This window comes from Centruroides sculpturatus, unplaced genomic scaffold (assembly GCF_000671375.1).
Source record: "Centruroides sculpturatus isolate CEXI.00-Female unplaced genomic scaffold, Cexi_2.0 scaffold125, whole genome shotgun sequence".
Taxonomy (NCBI): domain Eukaryota; kingdom Metazoa; phylum Arthropoda; class Arachnida; order Scorpiones; family Buthidae; genus Centruroides; species Centruroides sculpturatus.
This window is the reverse complement of record NW_019384337.1, coordinates 171,385-188,345: the sequence shown is the minus strand read 5'-3', so window position 1 is coordinate 188,345 and position 16,961 is coordinate 171,385. Positions and strand designations below refer to the sequence as shown.

The 16,961-nt window shown below is 28.1% G+C and overlaps 3 protein-coding genes across 3 annotated transcripts; 2 read left to right on the top strand and 1 right to left on the bottom strand.

Moving 5' to 3' along the window:
- The first annotated feature begins 386 nt into the window (after window positions 1-386).
- On the top strand, window positions 387-1,121 carry LOC111632396 (heat shock protein 30-like). The gene has a single exon (XM_023376812.1). It carries the CDS (start codon window positions 606-608, stop codon window positions 1,119-1,121), a length of 516 nt encoding a protein of 171 aa, XP_023232580.1. The 5' UTR covers window positions 387-605.
- A 777-nt stretch (window positions 1,122-1,898) lies between these two features.
- LOC111632484 (heat shock protein 30-like) lies at window positions 1,899-6,593 on the top strand. The gene is made up of 2 exons (XM_023376907.1): window positions 1,899-2,642; window positions 6,239-6,593. The coding sequence occupies exon 1, from the start codon at window positions 2,118-2,120 to the stop codon at window positions 2,631-2,633; it is 516 nt and encodes a 171-aa protein (XP_023232675.1). The 5' UTR covers window positions 1,899-2,117; the 3' UTR covers window positions 2,634-2,642; window positions 6,239-6,593.
- Window positions 6,594-11,500: 4,907 nt separating this feature from the next.
- On the bottom strand, window positions 11,501-16,462 carry LOC111632349 (BET1 homolog). The gene is made up of 4 exons (XM_023376762.1): window positions 16,305-16,462; window positions 13,939-14,033; window positions 11,789-11,845; window positions 11,501-11,689 (listed from the first exon to the last, which is right to left on the bottom strand). Exons 1-4 carry the CDS (start codon window positions 16,321-16,323, stop codon window positions 11,534-11,536), a joined length of 327 nt encoding a protein of 108 aa, XP_023232530.1. The 5' UTR covers window positions 16,324-16,462; the 3' UTR covers window positions 11,501-11,533.
- Window positions 16,463-16,961: the final 499 nt, after the last annotated feature.

Genomic DNA, 16,961 nt, shown 5'->3' with positions numbered 1-16,961 from the left:
TATACTTTAAGTTTTAAATTGCTAAATTTATAGCTTTAATATGTTGAATATTTGATTCCAGGCAAATTATATATTTTAATTGGCATAATATAAGAAATAAATGAAATGAAAAATTCAAAATAGTTTCCTTTCTATCATAGATTATATTATTTCAAAGAGAAAAATATTTAAAATTGATAGACACTTTAATATGAATTACCTTAAAATTCTATTCTTATTTTTTATTTTATAATAATAATAATTATTATTATTATAAAAAATTGAAAATCAAATAATATATCAATCTGCATTATTTATCAAAAATAAATAATATACTGCAATTCTAAAATGAAAAAGTTATACAGCTGTATTGATAATTCAAATCGTATATGTATTTATGACTTTTTGAAATGACATCACAATTACTCACCAATCAATTTGACTTTTGGTATGACGTAACAGTCACCAACAATTTTATATGATATGACGTCGTAATCAGCTGGCAAGCTGAAATTAGCAGCTCTTTCTAGAATAAATAGAACAAACATTAGTGCATGTAAATACACAAATTCTTAAACAATTGAAACGTTAGCATTAAAAGCAGAATTTAGTGAATACTTTTAACCATGGCTTTACTTTCTTTATGGAGAAAAAATAACAACGTACGTCACAAATGCTTTAAACGTTGTTATCCTTTCAGCGATTTGTTAGCCGATCTTCAGAATGAATTGTTCTTCGAATTAGAGAATCTTTACTCTCTATATTCTAAAGATTACGTGAATAAAATTTCATTGAAACGAAAATGTATTGAAAGTAATGTTATAATAGAGCTGGATGAAACAAAACATTATGAACCGAAAGAATTGAAAATAAAGATGAAAGGACGACAGATAGAAATTACCGGAAAGCACGAAGAAAAATACGAAAGGAAGAAAAATTATGCATATAGAGAATTTCGACGTGTTTTCCAACTTCCGGAAGATGCTGATCCCGAATCTGTTTCCTCGGAATTAACGAAAGACGGATTATTAAGGATTCGAGTTTCTCCTTTATATAAAGAAAGATCAATACACATCACAGTTGAAAAGGATAATTTAAAAAAGTCGAAATGTGAAAAGAAAGATGTTAATTCTGAATGCTGACCTTAGGAGGTATCGATTTACGCTATTATGATACATAATATACTGTAATTTAGATGTAGGTACTGTATATAGGCTACATCTAGTTTAATTTTTGAGATACAGTATATATTTTATTAAATAATTATATTGTAAATATTCTAGACTTAATTCACTACGTTTACATTGCGCAAAATTAAAAAAATTAAAAAAAATTACTACTATATTTCTATTATTATGTTTGTTGCTTTATTATTATAATCATATAGACTCTATATATAGTTTTTGTTTTCTTTGATTCTTCTTTACCTCGTAAAATTTTCATGAAATTTTTCTCCTGAGCATTAATAATCAAACAAAAGTTTAGATATAGGCTAATTAAGCTATTTCATAAACAATCTTCAAACTTACTTGAGTCAACATTGATTTTATTGTCTATATTTGTAATTCTATATTGTTTATATACATTAAATATTAAATTGCTTTAAGTAGAACGTCTTTTAGCTTTTAACTTAAAGGGTCTACTCAAACTTCACAGAACGTTCGTATCTCGCATTAAAATGTTTTTGTGTGTGTACTCGATACAGTAATATAAGAAAAATTATATTTACGGTATCTCAAAAATTNAATAATGTTTTTAAAAATTTTTAAAAACATTATTATTATTATAAAAAATTGAAAATCAAATAATATATCAATCTGCATTATTTATCAAAAATAAATAATATACTGCAATTCTAAAATGAAAAAGTTATACAGCTGTATTGATAATTCAAATCGTATATGTATTTATGACTTTTTGAAATGACATCACAATTACTCACCAATCAATTTGACTTTTGGTATGACGTAACAGTCACCAACAATTTTATATGATATGACGTCGTAATCAGCTGGCAAGCTGAAATTAGCAGCTCTTTCTAGAATAAATAGAACAAACATTAGTGCATGTAAATACACAAATTCTTAAACAATTGAAACGTTAGCATTAAAAGCAGAATTTAGTGAATACTTTTAACCATGGCTTTACTTTCTTTATGGAGAAAAAATAACAACGTACGTCACAAATGCTTTAAACGTTGTTATCCTTTCAGCGATTTGTTAGCCGATCTTCAGAATGAATTGTTCTTCGAATTAGAGAATCTTTACTCTCTATATTCTAAAGATTACGTGAATAAAATTTCATTGAAACGAAAATGTATTGAAAGTAATGTTATAATAGAGCTGGATGAAACAAAACATTATGAACCGAAAGAATTGAAAATAAAGATGAAAGGACGACAGATAGAAATTACCGGAAAGCACGAAGAAAAATACGAAAGGAAGAAAAATTATGCATATAGAGAATTTCGACGTGTTTTCCAACTTCCGGAAGATGCTGATCCCGAATCTGTTTCCTCGGAATTAACGAAAGACGGATTATTAAGGATTCGAGTTTCTCCTTTATATAAAGAAAGATCAATACACATCACAGTTGAAAAGGATAATTTAAAAAAGTCGAAATGTGAAAAGAAAGATGTTAATTCTGAATGCTGACCTTAGGAGGTATCGATTTACGCTATTATGATACATAATATACTGTAATTTAGATGTAGGTACTGTATATAGGCTACATCTAGTTTAATTAAGCAAGAGTTCAGTGGGAGCCGAAATGTAGGTTTTGCAAAATGCATGGAAGCCACAATTCTGTACTTTTTTTTATTATGTACCGCGATTTTATTATATAATATAAAACAAATATTGAATTTTTTTAATAAACATATTTTCACAAAATTGTGAAAATAATAGTAAAAAGCAGAAATTAACACTTTCAGCAAAAGCCGCATGTAACTCAAAAAGAGCTGCATTTGCCCATGTCTGGTATATGCCCTCCACTTCAAATTAGTAATGGCTTGCCCCTGTACATCATACTTTTCCTTTGACATTAGAGTTGTGCTAGTCATCTATCTAACACTTTTCAGGGGAAATTTTTCAATTAAAATAACACAACTTCCAGTTTGCATCAGAAGTTAATATATAGTTAATTGGGGCCTCCTTCCCATAAGTTTCCATATCTGGTCTCATCTTTCATCTATCTAACTCCATTCTCGAGATTAAGGAAATGGACAAATGGATGACAGTGGGAATTTACAGGTCTACAATTTTTTCAAATTGCAGCCAAAAATATTTTATAAGTTGACAATAATTCAATAAAGAATTGGAAATATTTTTAACAAAATTTTGATTTCCTTAAAGTAGATGTTTTACTATTATTATTTATGGCAGTGATAAACAACCTGCAGGCTGCATTAGGTCCTAATATTTGGTCCATAGAGCTTTAGAAACATAAATTAATTACTTATTTTCTGTCTTATGCCATTACGTAACCCTAATTAAGCTGATATTTGTGATGATGAGCATTCAAACTAAACTCAAAATGAGAATAAATTAAAGTTATATAACTAATTTTCATATCATTAGCATATACTATTTCAGGGCTTAGTGTACTGTACTAGTGACTGTGGAATATGTTGGTACTCAGTCTAAGAAAAAAATGCATGTGGCCCAAATCCAGAAAAGGTTCATCACCAATTTATACTATGGTATCAATTATTGAAAGATGTTTTAGAATCTAAATATATTTATAAATGTTCAGTCTAGACGCGATTATACAAGTTGCTATTGGAAAATGATGTATAGCCACAATTATCAGATTGTGATGTTATNATAATTATATAGACTCTATATATAGTTTTTGTTTTCTTTGATTCTTCTTTACCTCGTAAAATTTTCATGAAATTTTTCTCCTGAGCATTAATAATCAAACAAAAGTTTAGATATAGGCTAATTAAGCTATTTCATAAACAATCTTCAAACTTACTTGAGTCAACATTGATTTTATTGTCTATATTTGTAATTCTATATTGTTTATATACATTAAATATTAAATTGCTTTAAGTAGAACGTCTTTTAGCTTTTAACTTAAAGGGTCTACTCAAACTTCACAGAACGTTCGTATCTCGCATTAAAATGTTTTTGTGTGTGTACTCGATACAGTAATATAAGAAAAATTATATTTACGGTATCTCAAAAATTCAATACAATATCTTTTACAAAACAATACGCGGGAAAAGTCTCGCGTTACATTCTTTATACAATTGGTTATAATGTTAGAATTGCATGAAAAATGTCGTGCTGGCAAGCATATGCATATCGAAAATAGCTGGTGCGGGAAGAAGCGTCATAGCATCATATCACATCAACACTTCCCATAACAGAAAGTAGTGGTTAACACATTCACTGGTAAGAAGAAAGTTTTCTGCGTCTTAGATCTTGCAAAATGGGAATTTGTTGTGAATAAGATTTCGCAAAGAATATCACAGACGCTCCGACAGACGAGACAATTCATTCATGGTACACCGAGTTTCATCAGCCTGCACGCTTCAAAACGAACAGGCCAGTCGTCTGCTGACAGGACCTAGTTTGTACCAGCTTGGAATTGCAGATCTCGTAACCAACAATATAGTGTATTCTACGTAAACGTCTTCGAGTGAAACCATATCGAATGCAGCTGTTGCAAGCGATGAATCACCAAGATCACGATCTTGATTTCCAAATCTACGTGCATTTCCAAAGATTGGTTTGCTAAAAAACTAGTTTTAGTGACGGGGCAATACATGTGTGGCGTGGTAAATCGTCACAACGTACGCAGTTGGGGCACAGAATCTCCTCATATAGTAGTGGAACACATCCGTTATTCCCCTAAATTGAATGTTTTATGCTGTTTCCTCTTCCAAGGTGTACGATCCATTTTTCTTTGTGGAGCAAACTTACTTGATATCGTATATCTAGACATGCTGCAATAATGGCCAATATCATATTAGAGGACAGTTGCGAAGACTTCATATTCCAACAAGACGGAGCTCCGACACACTTTCGTTCAGATGTCGCCATCACCTTAATGCTGAACCTACTCAGGGCCGTACCGTGCTATTATACAGAGAGACGGCCGCATCAGGCGGCACCGTAAGGGGGGTGTGGCATAAGCAGCATTTAAGAGGCGCCATTTCGAAGACTTTTGCACCATATTGAGAAAATCTACCGCACAGCCCTGTGTATGTGGCTTATCACGTATATAGCTATTTATTAACCATCATATTAGGCTCAGAAAGCAATGTTTTAAATGTTTTTACATTTAAATATGATAGTTTGTACATATATATAGGCATTACATTGTTTTGGTTACAGTACATGTAGGAAATTAATTGAGAATTTTGGGTTGATTGATGTAACAACCTTATTTGTGTTGACTTGCAATCAGTATAGATTGCAGGGTACAAAGCAGAGCAGGGTAAAGTTGTGGATGGGTGTAGGTGGAGTCTGATATACAAATAGCCAAAACATAAAAAGTATCTTGCTTCGGCTTGCAAAAAATGGTCACTTTAAATATGAATATATATATAAGATTTCATTCTATAGTAGTATTGAAGTTGTTGAGTTGTAATTTTAAAATTGCAGACCTATCAATTTCCATTGGCATCATCTGTGTGCCTGCCCTTCTTAATCTGGAGAATAGAGCTAGATATATGATAATCGAGACCAGGTATGGAAAGCTTAGGAGGCCAGAGGTCTGATTAACTTTATATGAACTTCTGGTTTGGATAGGAAGTAACATTATTTCAATTAAAAAATTTTCTCAAGAACAGTGTTAGATAATGACCAGTGTGGCTCCCTTGTTAACAGGAAAAGCATGATGTACAGGGGCATGATACTACTAAAATCAATAGCATTGTGCATTGATCTAAAAATTGCAATCCAGCATTGTGATGATGTCACAATAAATAATTTTTTAAAATTTTTTATAAAATTAATTTTTCATTAAGTTTCTAAATGTATTCAAACAGAAACCACTGTTACTCCTAACCTATTCTGACTGTTATCAATAGTTTACTGTAGGTAGCAATAGTAACATCAAAAGCAACTTCATTTTGAGATGTTTTCATGTTTTTGAAAGTTATGGAATTTTTTTCCTCTGATAATATGCTAAATCAAGGATTTACTGTACTCATTCACAGCATACGATGATTAAAATTTAATTTTTAAAATTAATTCATAGTTTTTATTTAAAAAATATACAACACTGATCTAGCTTTCATTTGCAGTACTGAATCTTTAAGAATTTGAAGATGGAAGAAGAGCCAAGTGCAACATTTAATCCATTCCAAAATGAAGATGTTATGAAGACTTCTAGAACATTGTGAATGATAATCTTTACACAAGACTGAAATATCATTACAAACTTCTATAATAAAAAAAAATGTTTTTGAAATTATTATATCCAAAATCTAACTTGATAAATGCAAACTTTCAGTTTCAAAATTTCATTTTATCATAATTCATCTTTGTTACTCTGCATTCAAACTGCTCAGTCAACTTCACAAATAGACTATCAGTTTATAATGCAGGGGTGTCCAACCTTTTTATTTTTTTGGGCCGCATTGGAAGAAGTTAAGGAGTTTTGGGCCACAAGTACATATAATATATACTTGTGGCCGAATATACAAGTATATTTAAGGATTAACATGTCTAGATTATAATAATAAGTATTAAAATGTTATCAAGAAAAAGGATATTTTAAAAATTACTTCTACAGAAACTTTCAATTTTTACTTAGAAATAAATAAATTCATTTATTATAAAAGGTACAAACAAAAATTTTTTTGAAAAACACAAAATATTTGTTTTATTTGGGTCTCTAATTAATAAAAAGCGACGAAACTCCATTTTAAAGTGCATTTTTATTCAACTAATATAATAATAAATCATATGTAGCCCAAAAAGTACCCAAAGCGCCAAATGATATTTTTTACGTCAAACAAAAAAAAAGTAGCCACATTTGGCGCAATGTAGCCAAATCTTGCAACTTTGGAAAAAATACTAAATAAAGCTGTAGTCGTGAATCAAAGGATTATAGACCCAAGTGCGGGAAAGGAGAGAAAGGACAAAAGATGAAAAAGTGAGAAAGATTGAAATTAAGGGTCAACAGAAGATCTATTTAACCTTTCTCACTACTACATCTTTTGATTTTTTTCTCATCTTTCTCTCCTTTTCCCAAATTTGGGTCTATAACCCTTTGAGTCAGAACTCCAGCTTTATTTAGTAATCCTTCCTCATTCACACATTTCCAAGTATTTGAAAATCAGGGCAGTGGAGTCGGAGTCGGAGTAGTGAAGTTTTGGTATTTTAGCCGGAGTCGGAATCGGAGTAGGATGATAAGGAAAAGTCGGAGTCGGTAGATTTTTACGCGACTCCACAGCCCTGTTGTAAATATTTTCTTTCCACTCAAAAATAAAATATGAATAAAGGTTTACGGCTATGTGAAACTTCTTTTTTGAGTTTATGCCGTTGAAATAGATAATTATTTATTATTATTATTCTTTATTAGTACACATAGTACAGATCCGGTACCGCATTGGCACAACTGGGTATGATGTACTGTACAGTTACAACAGGGCAATTATACANAGACCCGGTACCACATTGGCACAACCGGGTATGATGTACTGTACAGTTACAACAGGGCAATTATACAGAGTATTACAAGATAAGCTTATATATGAACAGTAGAATAAGATAAATAAATAATAAAAAAATTAAAACATTTTGTCGATTTTGTTTAAACGTTTATTGGGCCGCATTGGAACTTGATTTGGGCCGCGGGTTGGACACCCCTGTTATAATGTAATTAGTTAAACATTGTTTTTCAAAAAATTTAAATGAAAAATTTTTCCTCAAAACAATTTCATATTTAAAATAATAATTGTTTTTTGATAATTAATATGCAATTTTTTCAGTTGATTCTATATTTAATAATATATAAAATATTATTAACAGAAATATCAATAAATTTTTTTGTATTAACACACAATATATTGACTTAATTGCATATATTGTACTGTATTAGAAAGCTTGATTTCAATAAAAACGACTTGGATAATCTCGAACCAAATTTATTTTTATTTGCAAACATAAATAAAATATCTGGATAAATATATAAAAAGTGTATTAGTTGTGTATATATATATATACAACTAATACACTTTTATATATATATAAATATGGAAAAGAACAAAATGTTTAAAAAATATTTAAATTTAGAATCATATTGTAAACATTACCAAAATTTCACTTAAAACTTATCATTTGATATAAATCTGTAAAAATACTTGGCTTGGTCTATTTTAAATTTGATAAAATTCATCAAAAATCAAAAACTTACAATTATAAAAATAAATAAATTATTTAAGATAATGTAGTCAGAATTTATCAGTCTTACTTAATTGTACTATAAGTACACAAAAATTCAAATTTTCCTTCCTTTCTGACTTGTGGACGACTAATGATTTCTCAACTTTAAAACATTTACTAAAAATGAAGTAGAATTAGAAAGGCTAAAAAACCAAACCAGTTTTTTGTACAGAGAAAAACACATTTTTATTACTTCACACTTATCCCCAAATGCATTTCGCCAGCACACTGGCCTCCTTAGTAGGGCTTCTGCACAGATCTTCCTCAGCTTAAAATATTTTCAAATGGAATGTGGAAATTTTTATGGAAACATGAACATGTTTGCATAAAAAAAATATCCTAGAATTTCTTTTTCTTTTAAGGTTTGGATGTGTACTGTTTTCATAAAATATTTATGTTTACATCAACATAATTCACTAAACTGATTTTGCAATTTAACTGGTTTTTCAAGACTACTAGGCTTTCAACCCATCCTTTATTGAATATATTTGAAATACTTCATATGCATTTTGAGCCAACTTTGAGATTCTTTTGGCTCCTCCTCAGTGAATATAATTATCATAAAATAATTGTATACATTATAAAATCTAAACTATTCTATTAATAGATTTCACTGTATATTACAAATGGCACCACCAATTTGTGTATTTGTTTGTTAGTTCTGTACATAATAAAAAGGTAGTATAACATTTATTTTACATTATTAATTTCATTGAATTACTTAATCAATTTTCATTAAGTAACAGAAAAGGACTGGAAGATCACAATTGTTAACTTCCTGTCCTTCTTGGTACCATAATTTTCCAGAGTATGTAGAAAACTGTTCTCCACACTTTTAAATCATCCAATCAATTCCATTTCCAAAAACACTAAAATTTGGACCCTCTCAAATTCTGATAAATGTTTTCCTTTGGCTTTGTTGCAAGTAAAATTATAGAATAATACCATGTAAAACACTTATAGCAGATTTGTAACAAGTCTAAACATACTAACAGTTGTGAAAATTATTTACATATGTGACCTTTAACTCTTTTCCAAGTAGATTTCATTAAAATTTTAACTTTCTAATATTTTTTTGTTAATTTTTTAAATTTCTGTTTAATAATTGTGTAATAATTTGTATTCTTCTTTTGATTAATGTACATTAACAGCAGAAATAAATAATTTTCAACAATATAAAAATATAAATAAAATTTAAGTGACTTTAAACTGTTTTCTAGCACCTTATTAGCACAAACTTGTATTAGAACATTATGATTTGAAAAATCATGCTATCAACAAGCAAGCAAAAGTTAAAAATTTTAAAGTTGTAATATTCTTCATTACAAATATAAACTGAAAGGCATTCACATAATACACCAAAAAATGATTAAGGTTAATATTTGTTTAAAAGTGACATACATTACTGTGGGTTTCCTGGTTTTTTGTTTTATATCAATTGTAGAATTTTCAATACTTCATTTAATCATCATAATTTGTTTTATTGTTTTTAGTTTATCTTTGAGTGAAAGAAACATTTTTATAAAAAACAGAAATTATGTTCAAGCAAATAAAATTTTGTATAATACATAATTATATTCTAGAAATATTAAAAAGTTAATCATTATATATTCATATATAAATTTTTTAAATATTTAAATATAATGTGTGATGTGATGATTTATAGTTCTGGTTTGATAATGGAAGTGTATTAATAGAAATGATGTTATGCTGATATTACATTTATATAGTCATATAATTTAGAAACCAGATTATGATAAAATTATAATCTTCATTTATATAGTAACATATACATAAAATACAGGGTGTCCTGTACAACTTAAAGATTTAATAAACTAAAAGTGTATAAATTAGAATTTATCATAATTTAATAGAAAAAGTTGTCGTCTTCTGATACTCTTGAAACACATTTTCTTCTTTACATTCAACTTACTTTTATACATGCACTAACAGTGGTATAGCATATGTTCAACTTATATTCCACCTTCAATCATATTTAAGATGTGATATTGTTGATAGACCAATAGATTTTGAGTCTCAGATCATTCAAGTTATACACAGATATAAACACGCACTGTTCTTCAAAACCCATAGGAAAAAAATCCAGCAACAAGTTGTATAACTTTCCCAGCTGTAAAATTGTATAGCACCATCTGTTATGTGATTGTGTTATAAAAGCTTTCTATATTTTTAATTACTATAAAATATCAAAAAGCTTAATTTTGAGGGTAGGGATGAGCTTTATAAAAAAAGTATAAATGTCAATAAGTAAAATTGTTATTAAGTCTTACCCTACTGGAGATACACAACCCCTCTTTATCTCCCCACACCCTTGACCTTTAAACACTAAAATTTAATAACATCAAAACCCCTCATATACAAGTCACCATACCAAATTTCAGTACTTAATCTTTACCCCATCCTGAGATATGCAAAATAGATGCCAAAACACACACACAGGAAATTTTTACCAGTTTTTTGATTTTTTCGGATTCAGGATCTCTAACGTGGAAATTTGCAAAAAACTCAAAGGGTCAAATTTCACACAATTCTAATGTTTTCCCTTGTTACATGACAGCCGGAAAAGTAAGTCTAGTACATTATCATCTGAGACTCTCCATTCAGAAATTGTTTCATTTGAATCAGAAATCTTATTGTAAAATGGTGCTGAGATGATGATGAGGCATGGCAAAAGTTGCAGTATATCTAATTAACCACACACTTTTAGTCTGATACAAATACAATGCAAGTTATAAATTTTTCTTTTATTAAACCTTTAAGCCAAACACCCTGTACTTTTAATTATAAAAAGCATAATCAAATTTTCTGTGATCAAAAACTTATTTATTATTATCATTTGTCAAATTCAAAATAATTAGTAATAGTTGAAACATGTGGGGGGAAAAATAAATAAAAATAATGTAAGTTAGTATTAAAAGTTTGTCTCTTTTGGAAATCTTTATTATTATAATTTTTTTTAAAGATATTAATCAATATTAGTAATATTTATCTTCTTATATATGTATATTGTCATCAAAATAAAAATTATTTAATAAGAATTCTTGATAACTATTCTTATTCTGTCAATGAAAAACAACAACACAGCTTTTGTTAATTCTTGTTATAAATGAATTTAAAACCTATTTTATTCACCGAAACTTCATAATTAAATAAATCATAAAGAATACAAAAAATGAAAATAATATTAAATACAAAATGTAACGATTATGTCCAGCTTTCGATAATTTTAGAACTCGGCCTACAGTTGATGATAGAAAACCACCTGTGGAATCAAAATCATTATCCTGCAAATAATAAAATATTTTACCATTAGTAAAATATGTACTAATATTCTTTTTTAATAGAATTCATAAATTTTCCAATCATAATAATTTTTCACTTACCATATCACCCAATAATTTATTCTGAGTTCTTACTTCCTGTCCAATATCAATGGAAAGCTTAAAAATTAATATTTACAATAAATAATTTATTTTAAAAAAATAATAATAGTGGAATCTTTTAAAAATTCTTTAAAATACATTATACGGAATTTTTGCATACACAAATAGCACATAGAAATTCAAAAATAGTCTCCATTACTAGCAACTGTTTGATTAAATATTTTTAAACTTGAATAAATCTGTATAATCATAACTATAAATTTTGCTATAAAATTCTTATAAATATAGATAAACAAATTAACAAATACATTTAATATCAAATCCACTTATAAAACATTGTAAAATTAATTCTACAATCTTTGAATTAAATAACATTACCACACTTACACAGAGGAAAAATTCCTAACCAAAAACAGTCTTTCAGAATTTCTTTATGAAAAAAAATAAAAATTGAAATATTTGACTCACACATCTAAAATCTTCAACAAATAGAAGACAATATTTAGTCACATAATATAAAATTAAAATACACGATGTAATAAATTTAATTATATTCTACAAGGAAAATTTTAAAGAGTATTTTTTTCATAAAAAACTCTAGAAACTGGCATTCATATGATAATTAAGTACTTATAACAAATAGAAAACATTAATTTTTTAAATATTGAAGAATATCATTTTATTAAATATAATTATTTTGATATATTATTATTATTTCAATGTACTGAAATTTAGACTAACTTTATTATTATTATTTTTTTTTTGTTTATAATTAGTTTAGTTTCATTTTTAGTATTCTTTTGACCATAATGTTTGTCATATATAGTAGTACATCTTGTTATGTATTGGTGTTTATCCAACAGATAGCATTAAAAAACATCAGGAGTACAAAATACTTGAAATGATAATAAATGAGGTAAAAGCAAAGTATATTCCTCCAAGTGAAAGAAATAAAAATTTGCTCTTGTTTATATTCATTAATTTTAAATTATAGACAAGCAAGAAACAAACAAGATAAAACAAACTAAAATAAGGAAAACAGACAAGCTTTTTATAAGCATTGTTGAACCATATATACATAACATTTAGTTTTTAAATGTAAAACAGCAAGAATATGAAATACAAATAATTGAAATTTTTATAATTAGAACAAATAGGTATTGATAATGAAAATAAAAGAAGTGATGAAAACAGCAAAAGTATTTTTGTTTTTTTTACAATGGCATAATTTACCTTTCCAAAAAGGAAATTTGTTGAAATTTCCATGTGGTTTTATATGGGGGTGAGGCCACACTTGACTATCAATACTAAGGGGTGGCATTTTAAACTTTAATGAAAATAGGATATGTGATTTATGGATGAACTTCTTCAGTGTTGTGTAATTTATGTACACTAAGCATGGACAATGAGAATTAACTACAGCAAACATTCTAACATTTAGTTCTACCCTACTTTATTGTATCTGAAAGCTAGAATACACATATCATCAGTCCTTGACTAAAAAACTTATTCACGACTGTAGGACTATACATACAAAAATGGTATAAATTCCCATTAGAGAGGAATCCATATTGTCTAGTGATTGAATACTATATTCAGAAACAAGCCTAGAAATTTTTATCAATTTTAAAACTTAAATGTAAATTCTGATGATGAGGAGAATAATCCTTAAATATATTTGATAAAATGTTTAATTCAACTCCTGGAAACTTACTTCTTTCAATTCAACATTTTTGTTAATTTTTCTAGTTTCTTTTCCTCTGTTTTATGTGTTTTAAAAGATAGATAAGGAATATAACACTTTTATTCTTTATAACAAGCTAAACAAATTATTGTAAAATGTTTTCTTTTGAATATTGCACTTTAAAGTTCTATTTGAAACAATAATTCAACCAAATAATTTATGTAATTATTAACTTTTTGACAAATAGCCCCTCTTCAAGGATTCTCTTTACAGTAATCATCAAAAGCTTCAACATTCTAAACAAACATAAGACTCAGTAATTTATATTAATTTATATTCCAGGAGAGTTATTATGATGTAACCTGAATATGTACTTTCAACAATAAAACTTTAAACACTAATTTTAAAACTATAATAATTTGGCCAGTTCAGTATACAAATAACACTTGAGTAGAAAATAACTTACCGATTTCAGAGTTGAAATTTTATGTTTTAAACCATCTACAAGTTGCTCATTTTGTTCTTCAATTGTATTATTAGGATAGGAATAACTTCCTTCTGCTAAAATTATATTATGAAAATTTTAATGCAAGATTTGGAGGTAAAAAATAATATTTTAAGTAAGAATAAAATCATTGATAAAATAATTAATTTTAAATTATAATCAAATTATTACTTTTTATTCATGCAATTAAAAATATGTTACAAAAACATTTGAATAAGTTAATTTTCTAATTATTATAAACTGATTTATCAAATTTTATTAACATTCAATATGCATAATTTGGTTTAATCTACTTTAAACAAAACTGTTATTTGAAAACTTAGCATACAGTTTTCATGGAATATAAAAGTGTTATCATAAAAAATATAGAAAAATTATAATTTATAGTCATCTAAATTCATTTTTATTTAAAAATGACAAATGCATTACTTTGTTTTTATTTTCAGTGATTGTTATTTGTTTAACAATGTGTAAAGATTTATGTTTCATAGAAGTTATCTCTGGTTCAAATGCAGAGCCATGAAGAAAGGGAAGCTGGGGATTTTTCCCCAGACCAGGAGAAAGCTTAGGAACCCTAATGGTTTCTATCTCTATAAATTAATGTTATTTTTAACTAACAAAAAATAAAATCTTTAAGACTGTTATTTATTAATAAAGAAACGTTCTACATACTTCATTTGTTAAAAAAAAACCCACTAAGGGACAAAAGGAGCCTGCTCTAATGATGGACAATAGTTGTAATGTAATCAATTGATAGCAATATTGAATGGGACAAGAAGCATTTGAAGAATTTCATATTCTATTAAACATTTAAAAAATTATTTGTGATACTGTTGAACATTTAACTAAGTAATTGGTAATTACCAAATATGTCTCTTTTAAAAACATGTAAGAAAAAACAATCAATGTATGGTACCTTATATAGTGACTTTACATATGAAGAAAGGAAAAATTAGTTCGACCAAACCTCGACAAAAATCTTTAAAATGCAGCTTTTCATTAACTTTTCAAACATCTTTGGTCAAGAGACACCTTAAATACACAGAAGCATGGCAAATGCACAAGACCAACCAGGAAGGACAAGCAATAAAATTCAGAGAATCGAGTAAAGTCTCAGCAGCATGAAAAGCAGGCATAATCTGAATATTTCAGTATGAAAAAGGGACAAACAATTAAAGAATTAGGCATAGTTGTGTTACTGTTTTAGTTATTTACTTATTCATTTTATTTTTATTTATTCTTGTATTATATTTATACATCGTTTATATGTATATTTCGCAGGACAGAGAATTCACTGAGTTTGGCAATATAACGCCGAACTCAGTGAACTCTGTCCTACTATACATTATTTAGCATGAGTAGTATCAATCTATAGTATATTATATGTATATTTGTACAAGTAACCTGTATATATTGTATTTTTATTTACGGACGTGCGCACTAGATATCTATGAAAATTCAAATGTTTAAAATCATTCCATAAACTTTGTTTTATAGAAATCGGAATCATTTAATTTTTATTCCCAAAGAAGGTCATTCAAATGGCCAAAAATGTTTGAAAAGTTAATAAAAAGCTGCATTTTAAAGAATTTTTTTTGAGATTTGATTGTTATTTAACTGCAGTTAGAGAAGAGTGAAAAATTAGTTCAAATACAGTAGACCCCCCATAACACTGTTGATAATTCCGTTTTATATGAATTTCATGTTGTACAAATCACTTAGATTTTGCAAATACGTGAGCCATTCACAGCCCGGCACACGTATTTGTAAAATCTAAGTGACTCGTACAATGTCAAATTCATATAACACGGAATTATCAACAGTGTTATAGGGGGGTCAACTTGTATGAGTTTGGTAAATAATGTATTAAAAGTGCAATAAAATGTATGTTTTGTTATAGTTTTGTTTCTCTACTCTTTTCGGCTGCAAGCAATATGTATATACCTATTACCTATATATACAGATATATATTGTATATGAAGGTTTGAAGAAATCATCTATGATGTTGCAACCATGCATAAGTACTTCACCATATGGCTTGGTATGAAACCCCCTTTATCTGAGCCCAAACAAGCTTTTAATGGCCTGTCCAAATGCTTATTTTTCATAACTAAAGCGGTTATCTGTAACGCACGCAACAATTAATAGTCGCTAATCACGTTTACGTACAAATAAATCATACATTATTATAGAAAAATCAAAATAATCTGTTAAAACGTCAAGTAACATTTGCCTTAAGTTCACAATTATATATTTACCATAGAGATTATATAGAATACGTAATTCAAATATTTATTAAAAATTAAGCATATGATAAAAGAACTTACAAGAAAGTGGCCGTCTCATTCTTGTAAATTATGGATTACAAAACGTGATTTAAACGTGCAACATAACTTCAAAATAAATACGTGTCTTTCCCGGATCGGCCATTGACGCAATCGGCATTTACATGTTGCCAGATTTTCAATTGTTGACGTTGCTTATTAGCGACTTTTTAAAACTTTTCGTTGGTTTCATCATTTTTCATTTTTAAAAAAAGACGATTATCAAAAAAATTTTATTCTACTTTTATTTAATAAGTTTTTTCTTCTTTTCTCTCTCCGCTTTTTTTTTAACTTTTTTAACTCTTTCCGCCCTGTGGGGACTAAGAGGACCTCTTTCAGTAAGCCCAGTGGTGATATTCAGCGGGTTCGCACAGGTTCGGCCGAACCCGTTGTTAACATTTTCAAAGTTTTCCGAACCCGTTGTTAAACACACGTAACATTTCTCAGCGGTTTTGTTTCTTTTAAAAAATATATTAAAATATACGTATTATACTCTGTAACACTACTAAACTAGAGCCTTATACCCCGTTCGCCATGTTCCACTTGTCGCCGTTCGCATATAACCTCCATCGACCGTTTCAATCTCGACTGAAACGAGATTTAATCGCGATCGACTCAAGAGAGTTCTTGAAACTAGATCCAGTCATACGAGGGATCCCA

Bases quoted from the DNA above. Each gene is read 5' to 3' on its own strand.
- LOC111632396 (XM_023376812.1), top strand. From the start codon at position 606: ATGGCTTTACTTTCTTTATGGAGAAAAAATAACAACGTACGTCACAAA.
- LOC111632484 (XM_023376907.1), top strand. From the start codon at position 2,118: ATGGCTTTACTTTCTTTATGGAGAAAAAATAACAACGTACGTCACAAA.
- LOC111632349 (XM_023376762.1), bottom strand. The intron at 11,846-13,938 runs GTAAGTTATTTT...TTAATTTTTAAG, and splicing joins AAATTTCAACTCTGAAATCG to CTTTCCATTGATATTGGACA. The intron at 11,690-11,788 runs GTAAGTGAAAAA...TATTATTTGCAG, and splicing joins ATAAATTATTGGGTGATATG to GATAATGATTTTGATTCCAC.